This window comes from Charadrius vociferus, unplaced genomic scaffold (assembly GCF_000708025.1).
Source record: "Charadrius vociferus isolate BGI_N301 unplaced genomic scaffold, ASM70802v2 scaffold850, whole genome shotgun sequence".
Lineage (NCBI taxonomy): Eukaryota > Metazoa > Chordata > Aves > Charadriiformes > Charadriidae > Charadrius > Charadrius vociferus.
In genome coordinates this window covers 21,106-31,384 of record NW_009646603.1, presented here as the reverse complement: position 1 = coordinate 31,384, position 10,279 = coordinate 21,106, and the positions used below count along the sequence as shown (strand labels likewise).

Here is a 10,279-nt window from a genome sequence, read left to right as displayed (position 1 = left end):
GGGCACAAGAGATGGTGTGTGGTGCTGGACTGGTGTGTGCTGTATTTGAAGCTCGTTGCTGGTGTACCTGATGCAGTCCATGCCCACGGTCCACAGGTTGAAGATGTCAATCTCGAGGAAGTTGCTGGGCACCAGCTGCTTAAGTCAATTCTTATTACATCATTAATACACTTTACTCTGTCTCATCAAAGTTGATCTGTCATTGATCTGGGTGATTCTTCTGTAGTACTATTGATAGTCATCATAATAATGATAACATACAACAGCAAAGTTATTTAACATCATAAAATTCTATTCATTGGCTATTCTCACCCAAAATCAGATCCCCATGAGGTACGCATCGGACATCCCCATCTTCTCGCATTACCCACCAAGTGCATCCAGGTCCTTGTGCAAAAGCAATCCCAAGGATGGGTTTGCCTTTGCCTGATGCAGGGCTAACCCAAACTGTCTTCCCTAACATATTCTTCATGTGCACTATGGGGACTTTATCCCCTTCTACTGTACGTGGAAGTTTCAATTGGGCAGAGCCAGCTCGATTGGCAGATCCCCCCGTGTTAACTAACCAGGTGGCTTTTGCTAAATGTATATCCCAGTGTTTGAAGGTCCCACCACCCATGGCTCTCAGTGTAGTCTTTAGCAGTCCATTGTATCATTCTATCTTCCCCGAGGCTGGTGCGTGATAGGGGATGTGATATACCCACTCAATGCCATGCTCTTTGGCCCAGGTATCTATAAGGCTGTTTCGGAAATGAGTCGCGTTGTCTGACGCGGGTATGTAGACTCAGTCAATGTTGTTCTACAAACAGGATAGGTGGGCTACTGGAATTTATTCCAACTTCTGTCCCAACAGAAAGCATTGCCATTAAAGCTACAGCTACAGGCATCACTTTTGCTCAGTAGAGATGCCTACAAGTCAGATGTTTTCACAGTCCTCAGCAACAGATGCATTTGTAGTGAAGTTGCAGTTTATGGAATATTTATTATCTTCATTCATAGGGGCCTTAAGTACAAAGGAAGTACTTGTGAAGCATGGATTATAATCTCTACTGTGAGGGGAAGATTGTCTCCCACGTTGCAAAGGCACAGATAAAATAATATTTGCCAAAGGTCACAAAAAAAAAAAAGTATAAATAGTATACCAAAGGAATAAAAGTGATCTTACTTTCCAGAGGCAGTCTTCCCCAGTAAAACCATTATAAAATTAATATTGCTCTTCCAGTTGTAATCTCTCTCAACAAGTGCAAAAGAGTGGCGAGCAATTCAGGGAGCACCGTTTCCAGAAGAATGCCATTCAGCTGCAAAAGCTTCTAGCAAGAACTCTGAGAACAATTAGAAGTTGTGAAGCATTAAAGTAAGAAACTCCTGAGGCATAAAGGGAGGGAAAGATTGATTAACAGCTTTGAAGTGCATCCATGGGAAATTTGGTCATAGCAGGCTCTCTGAGCTGGCAAAGGGGCAGGTGCAGGGGGCTTTTGGGCAGAGTCTGGAAGCTGAATCACAATAAATTTCAACCAAAAATGTGATGTAAGCTTTTCAACACACAACAATCGGGATGGTCCAGAAAGGAGTGTGCTTTTGTTTAAACAAAATACTGAACTTCAGGCAGGAGTGAATGCAGGTAAATATTAGGGCCTGCTACGCCAAACATAAAATTAGGTGACCACTTTTGACTACTGAAGACAGAGAGCATGTATTTGCAGCTCCTTTTCTCCCTGAAGGCTGAGATGTAAAGCTGGTATTCTGATCACATTTTTTCAGTTCAAGTGTTCCTTGGTAACACTGGAGTTCTACTAATGCTTAAGTTTTCCCCATGTTATGTTGAATTGGGTTCAGACTGTTTATTTATTTGCATGATGGAAGTAACAAGGCAACAATGGCTATATTTCCCACTAAAACTCTGGAAAATGAGGGCTCTGATGGGCTTTTTCTGAAACAGCCAATCTTATACCAACATCCCTAATGAGTCCTGGTTCATGAAAAGCCATTTTACAGGATCTAGATTTCTCATTCAAACATTCCACCAGATCAAATTTTCAACTTTTTTTTTTTTTAAATCTCTCATGCTTTCCCTGCCTCCCCAAAGAATTTCATTAGAATTGCATAGTTTTGATGAACTGGCATTTTCAGCTAGAGCAGCCAGATCTGTTCAAGACCATTCACAGATAACATAACGTGAACTCTAAAGTGAAAGAGCAAGCAGGTTTCCCCAGTCAACATTACCACCAGGAATTCAAAGTGTGTGGAAGCAAATCACGGAATCACAGAATCACGAAATTTTCAGAGTTGGAAGGGACCTCTAGAGATCATCTAGTCCAGCTCCTCTGCTAAAGCAGGATTGCCTAGAGCACATTACTCAGGACGGTATCCAGGTGGGTCTTGAAAATCTCTAGAGAGGGGTAGTCTACAGACTCCCTGGGCAGCCTGTTCCAGTGCTCTGTCACCCTAACTGTAAAGAAGTTTTTTCTTGTATTTGAATAGAACTTCCTATGTACCAACTTGTGCCCATTGCCCCTTGTCCTGTCACTGGGAACCACTGAAAAGAGTCTGGCTCCATCTTCCTGCAACCCACCCTTTAAGATACTTACAAGCAATGATAAGGTCTCCCCTCAGCCTTCTCTTCTCCAGGCTAAAGAGTCCCAGCTCTCTCAGCCTTTCCTCATAAGGGAGATGCTCCAATCCTTCAATCATCTTAGTTGCCCTACGCTGGATTCTCTTCAGTAGTTCCCTCTCTCTCTTGAACTGGAGACCCCAGAACTGGAGACAGTATTCCAGTTGTGGCCTCACCAGTGCAGAGGAGAGGGGGAGAATGACCTCCCTCAACCTACTGGCGGCACTCTTTCTTATGCAGTCCAGGATTCCATTGGCCTTCCTGGTGACAAGAGCACATCGCTGGCTCATGGATAATTTACTGTCCACCAGAACCCCCAAATCCTTCTCCTCAGAACTGCTTCTAAGCAGGTCCACGTCTAATGTATATTGGTGCCTAGCATTCTTCCTCCCCAGATGCACTTGCTCTTGGTGAACCTAATTAGGTTCTTCTCTGCCCTGCACTCCAGCATGTCCAGGTCACACTGGATGGCAGCACGGCCCTCTGGAGAGTCAGCCACCCCTCCCAGTTTGGTATTATCAGCGAAATTGCTGAGGATACGCTCTGTCCCCTCATCCAGGTCATTGATGAATATATTGAACAAGATTGGTCCGAGTATTGACCCCTGGGGGACTCCACTGGTTACAGACCTCCAACTTGACTCTGCTCCATTAATCACAACCCTCCAAGTTCTGTCACACAGCCAGCTCTCAATCCACGTTGCTGTCTCCTCATCTAGCCCACAATTCCTCAGCTTCCTAATGAGGATGTTATGGGAGACAGTGTCAAAAGCCTTGCTGGAGTCAAGGTAGATGACATCTACTGTTCTCCCTTCGTCCAGCCAACTGGTTATAACATCATAGAAGACTGACAGATTGCTCAAGCATGATTTACCCTTGGTAAAACTGTGTTGACTACTTCCAGTAACTTCCTGTTCTTCAATGTGTTTGGAGATGACATCCAGAATGAGTCGCTCCGTTACCTTCCCGGGGACAGAGGTGAGACTAACTGGCCTGTAGTTCCCTGGGTCCTCCTTCTTGCCTTTTTTGAAGATTGGAGTGATGTCAGCCTTCCTCCAGTCCTCAGGCACCTCTCCTGTTCCCCATGACCTTTCAATGATGATGGAGGCTGGTCTAGCAATAACATCTGCCAGCTCTCTCAGCACTCACGGGGGCATCCTGTCAGGGCCCATGAACTTATGGATGTCCAGCTTGGCCAAGTGGTCTCTAATCCAGTCCTCCTCAACTGAGGGAAAATCTTCCTCTCTCCAGAGCTTCCCTATTGCCTCCAGGGTCCGGGATTCATGAGGGACAGCTTTAGCAGTGAAGACCGAAGAAAAGAAGGCATTCAGTAACTCTGCCTTCTCTGTGTCTTCCACCACTAGGGTGCCCATCTCCATCAGTGGGCCTACATTTTCCCTAGTCTTCCTTTTCCTATTGATATACTGAAAGAATCTTTTCTTGTTATCTTTAACTGCAGTGGCCAAGCTGAGTTCTGCTTGAGCTTTGTCCCTTCTAATTTCCCCCCTGCATAGGTTCACTACATCTTGGTATTTCTCATAAGTTGCTAACCCCCTTTTCCAGAGAACGTAAACTTTCCTTTTGCTCCTGAGGTCCAGCCAAAGCTCTCTATTTAGCCAGGCTGGTCTTCTTCCATGTCAGCTTCTTTTCTGGGACATGAGAGATGGCCTTCTCCTGTGCTTTTAAGAGTTCCTGCTTGAAGTATGACCAGAGGGACACTCTCAACCATGCTCCTGAACAGGCTAAAGTCTGCCCTTTGGAAGTCCAAGGTGGCATTTCTGCTGGCTCCCCACCTTGCTTCTCCAAGAATTGAAAACTCTACTATTTCTTTGTCACTCTGTCCAAGATGACCTCCAACCTTTACATCCCCCACAAGACCTTCTCTGTTAACAAACAGTAGGTCCAGTAGGGCGCTTTCCCTAGTTGGCTCCCTCACCAGCTGTGTTAGGAAGTTGTCTTCCGTGCACTCTAGGAACGTCCAGGACTGTTCCCTCTCTGCTGTGCTGTATTTCCAGCAGATATCTGGGAAGTTGAAGTACCCCACGAGAACAAGTGTGAGTGATCACAATACGTCTGCCAGCTGCTTATAGGATACTTCATTGGCCTCTACAACCTGATTGGGGGGTCTATAACAAACTCCCACCACGATGTCTGCTTTATTGGCCTTTCCCTTGATTCTTAGCCATAAACACTCGACATTGTCATTCAAACTGTTAGGTTCTAGCCGTTTAAAACTGCCCCTAACATAGAGGGCCATGCCACCACCTCTCCTTCCTTGCCTATCCCTTCTGAAAAGTTGGTAGCCATCGATCACAGCACTCCACTTGTGTGAATCTTCCCACCATGTTTCTGTGATGGCAACTATATTGTAGTTTCCTTGCTGTAAAATGGCCTCCAGCTCCTCCTGTTTGTTCCCCATGCTGTGTATGTTAGTGTAGTTGTACTTCAGCTGGGCTAATTGTCCTGCCACTTTTTTGGGGAGACAAGCCCTAATTCCCACCTAATCGTGCTCAGACACTTCTATAGTTCCCAACCTATCACTACGCCTCATGTCTTCACTACCATAGGAATCTCCATCCCCCACCATCACTGAAACAGACTGCAAGACCTTGCTAACACTTTTATGTAGAAGCACTGGCATGCTGCTCCTAGGCTTCACTTTAGTAATCCTGGTTTCATCTCCATCCCCCCTCAAACCTAGTTTAAAGCCCTATAAATGAGCCCCGCTAATTCTTGTCCCAGGATCTTTCTTCCCCTTCAAGTTAGGCTTTCCCCACCTCTTGTCAGTATGCCTGGTGTCCTGTAGATAAACCCATGATCAAAGAAGACAAAGTTCTGCTGGTTGCACCAGTTTCATAGCCAGGAGTTAATTTGCTGGCTCCTCCTATTTATCCCCTCATCAACCCCTGCAACTGGTGAGATAGAGGAGAACACTATTTGTGCTCCTGATCCCTTAACCAGCCATTCCAGGGCCCTAAAGTCATTCTTCATTGCTCTTAGACTTCTGGTAGCTACCTCATCACCACATACTTGGAATATCAGTAGAGGGTAGTAATCTGAGGGCTGAACAAGGGTAGGGAGTTTTCTCGATATATCCTTAATCCTGGCCCCAGAGAGGCAGCTGACTTCCCTGTGGGATGGGTCAGGTCTACAAATAGGGCCCTCTGTTCCCCTCAGAAGGGAGCCACCTACTACAATTACCTTTCTCTTTTTCTTGGTTGAGGAAGTCCTAAGGTGAGGGGGTGAGTGACTAGCCCTGGGCAACTCATTGGATGGATCATCCTTTCCATCCACATTTAACTGGCCCTTGATTTCCGAAGCCCCATACCTATTATGCAATGGCAATTGGGAAGGTGAGAGGGGCCAGGAGGGGTTTCTCTTGCCTCTCTGAGGAGAGACCTGTCTCCACTCCCCTTGTCCCTTAAGTCCCCTCCTTCTGCCTGGTGACAGGAGGGAAGGGGATCATCCACTTCTGGTAGGGCTTCTTCCTGCTGTGTCCAAGGTGATGTTCTGGAGCCCAAGGACTCTCTGCAGTTTTATGAAGTTATAGTGGAATGGATTGAGCAGTACAGGCCAGTCCTCCTCAACTCAGGACATGAAGTTATAGTGGACTGGATTGAGCAGTACAGGCCAGTCCTGCTCAACTCAGGACAAATTGCCTAGAAAGGATATTCAGAAGAAAACCTTTAGGAACTGATGGCAGCAGTGCTGTAGTGACCTACCTAAAGAGCTTATCCCACTCACTGTCCTGCTATATATTATAGGTGGTTTTCTAATGCTCTTGCTCCCAAGTGTCGTGGATTGGCCACAGCTGGCAACAAAGAAACATGTGGCTGCTCGCTCAACCCCCACAGCCGTGGGGAAAATCAGAAGAAAAAGGCAAAACTAGTGGGTTGAGATAAAGGCAGTTTAACAGAACAGCAAAAGGAAGAGAAAACAATAACAACACCACCAATAAAGGAATATACAAACACAATTACAGTATTGCCACTCACTGACCGGACCTGGACCGCTCCAGCCCTCTCTGAGCACTTGCCCCCTCCCCCAGCTAGCACCCCCCTATATTCTGGGCAGGGCTCACATGGGATGGAATACCTGTGTCCCCTGCCAGCTCCTTGGGAAAATTAACCCCATCTCTACCGGAACCAGGACATTATCCACCCCTTATTCCATACCATCTACACCGTGCCCAGATCTTACATTTCCCAATTAAATACCACCACGTTCCCCTGCCTTATATATATATATATATGTACATATATACACATACAGATTTAATTCCCATAGTCTATGGGCCATCCCTCCAAAATGTCCATTGAGCTCACTTAGTCCATTACTGTGGGCTCCATCTGTGAGAACAATCTCTCAGGGCACAAGAGATGGTGTGTGGTGCTGGACTGGTGTGTGCTGTATTTGGAGCTCATGGCTGGTGTACCCACTGCAGCCCATGCCCATGGTCCGCAGGTTGAAGATGTCGATCTCAAGGAAGTTGCTGGGCACCAGCTGCTGAGGTCAGTTCATCACATCATCACTGCACTTTACTCAGTATCATCAAAGTCCATCTGTCATTGGTTTGGGTGATTCTTACTGTAGGACTATGACAGCAATCATAGTAATGATGACACACAGTGGCAGGGTTATCTAGCACTTAACATCATAAGATTTTATTCATTGGTTATTCTCACCCAAAAACAGATCCCCATGAGGTAGGCATCAGATGTTCCCATCCTCTCACATCACCCACCAAGTGCACCAAGGTCATTGTGCAAAAGCAATCCCAAGGATGGGTTTGCCTTTGCCTGGGGCAGGGGTAACCCAGACTGTCTTCCCTAACATATTTTTCATGTGCACTACAGGGACTTTATCCCCTTCTACTGTACATGGAAGTTTCAATTGGGCAGGGCCAGCTCGATTGGCAGATCCCTCGGTGTTAACTAACCAGGTGGCTTTTGCTTAATGTACATCCCAGTGTTTGAAGGTCCCACCACCCATGGCTCTCAGTGTAGTCTTTAGCAGTCCATTGTATCACTCTATCTTCCCCGAGGCTGGTGCGTGATAGGGGATGTGATATATCCACTCAATGCCATGCTTTTTGGCCCAGGTGTCCATGAGGCTGTTTTGGAAATGAGTCCCGTTGTCTGACTCAATTCTTTCTGGGGTGCCATGTCGCCATAAGTCTTGCTTTTCAAGGCCCAGGGTAGCGTTATGGGCGGTGGCATAGGGCATAGGGTATGTTTCCAGCCACCCAGTGGTTGCTTCCACCATTGTGAGCACGTGGTACTTGCCTTGGCGGGTTTGTGGGAGTGTGATATAATCAATCTGCCAGGGCTCCCCATATTTACATTTTAGACATCATCCTCCGTACCTGTCCTAATCCAGTATCAGGAAGGTTTCATTAAAAATAATCCCAAAGACGAGATTAAGATGCTGAAGTCGGTCAAATGTCATACAACCTTTTACTTAATACTTTTAACAAAGAATAAAGCACGGTGGAAAGGTGAAGGGAAGGCAAAGGGGGAAAAGAAAAGGGGGTAAAGGAAGAAAATAAGGAAAGAAGGAGAAAGCTTGCTAGTACCACCCTGAGTTCAACAGTTTTTCTGCAGATTCTGTCTGAAGTCTTCAATCATTACACACTTAATAGAGCTTGGAGTCCGGGGGGAAGAGGGAGGGCACGCAGTGGGGAGGCAAGGAGGAACAAAGAACAAAAGGGGAAGAAGAAGAAGGAGAGCCTCAAAAGGCATGCGCTCCCTTTATATAGGGATCTCGCTCATGCGCAGATCGACTGGAAGCACTGCTCTCCTGCAGGCCTCTTCCTGCTCTTTTTGCAACCTTGGTCACTGCGCCGGCACATGAGGTCGTCTGCTTCCAAAATCGTGAAGATGGTCCTCCCAGGAGATCGCGGCACAGTAGCAATGTTGAGACAAAATCGCATCTGGTATTGATTCTCCACAATACCAAACAGGCTTTAACCACTTGGCTTGCTTAACTGCAGCACACGTTTCACATTTGTGGATAACCTGTGCAGTAGTGTCCATGGTCAAGTCCACCCCTCAGTCACGAGCCCATCTATATGTCGCATCTCTTCCTTGATGGGCCCCTTCCATGGGCACACCAAGCTATGAATAGTTCACCCTTATGTTGCCAGTCCAAATCCACCTCACCCACTTCAATCTTAGCAGCCTGATCCACCTGCTGCTTGTTTTGATATTCCTCAGTGACCCAACTCTTGGGTACATGGACATCTACATGACTACTTACAATCCAGATTCTCTATCTTGCCACAGTTCAGCAGCCAGTTGCTCTGTTTCTACTGCTGTAACCACCCCCACAGAGCATTTGCCACCATCCATGAACCAGTATAGAGGTAAAGTACTGGCCATTTCTCTCACTCAGCAATGTCCAAAGCCAGGTGGATAGCTTTCACCAACTTTTTTCTGCAAACTGGCTCGACTCACCTTGTCCTTCAGTGGCTTCTGCAACTCGTCATGTAGGACTCCACACAGCAGCCTTCCACTTCTGATGCTTTCCTGCGATCCAGCAGGACCCATCGGTGAACAGGGCATGTTTCTTCTCATTTTCTGGCAGTTTATTATATGGTGGGGCCTCTTCTGCATGCGTCACCTCCTCCTCTGGTGATATTCTGAAATCTTTGCGTTCTGACCAGTCCATGATCACTTCCAGTATTCCTGGGCGATTGGGATTTCCCAATCAAGTTCTCTGTGTGATCGGTACAATCCACTTACCCAACGTAGCATCAGTTGCATGATGTGCGGCAGGGACCCTTCCTTTGAACATCCAGCCCAGCAACAGCAGTCAAGGTGGCAAGAGGAGCTGTGCTTCAGCACCAACCACTTCCGAAGCAGCTCGAACACCTTCATATGCTGCCAGTATCTCTTCTTCCGTTGGAGTATAGCGGGCTTCAGATCCTCTGTATCCCTGACTCCAAAATCCTAGGGGTTGACCTCGAGTCTCCCCTGGTGCTTTCTGCCAGAGGCTCCAGGTAGGGCCATTCTCCCCAGCTGTGGTGTAGAGAACATTTTTAACATCTTGTCCTGTCCGTACTGGCCCCAGGGCTACTGCATGAACTATTTACTGCTTAATTTGGAATGTGCATCCTCTAAAAACCCACAACACCTAAGAAAGCTTGTGTTTCCTTTTTGCTGGTCGGTGGAGACATAGCTGCTATTCTGTTGATCACATCCATTGGGATCTGACGCCATCCATCTTGCCATTTTATTCCTTAAAACTGAATGTCCTGTGCAGGTCCCTTGACCTTACTTCATTTTATGGCAATGCCAGCTTTTAGAGGAATTTGAACTTCTTCTGCTGTGTCGCCCCATACAATAATGTCGTCAATATATGCAGATGTTCCGGAGCTTCACTCTGTTCCAGTGTGGTCTGGATCAATTCAGTGATGGGGCTGTGTTTCCACCCCTGGCACAGTCGATACCAGGTGTACTGGATGCCCCTCCAAGTGAAAGCAAACTATGGCCTGCACTCTGCTGCCAAAGGGATTGAGAAGAATGCATTGGCGATATCGATTGTTGCATACCACTTGGCTGCCTTCGACTCCACTTCATATTGAAGCTCTAGCATGTCCAGCGCGGCAGCGTTCAGTGGTGTCGTGACTTCATTCAGGCCACAACAATCCACTGTTAGCCTCCCCTGT

At 46.8% G+C, this 10,279-nt stretch overlaps 1 protein-coding gene across 1 annotated transcript in view; it reads right to left on the bottom strand.

The window, feature by feature from the left end:
* Positions 1-9,158, bottom strand: part of TRABD2A (TraB domain containing 2A) — a 116,655-nt gene extending 107,497 nt beyond the window's left edge. The window contains exon 1 of the mRNA XM_009886760.1: positions 9,066-9,158. Within this exon, the coding sequence (XP_009885062.1) occupies positions 9,066-9,158 (93 nt within the window). The remainder of the gene's footprint in view (positions 1-9,065) is intronic.
* Between the last annotated feature and the right edge of the window lie 1,121 nt (positions 9,159-10,279).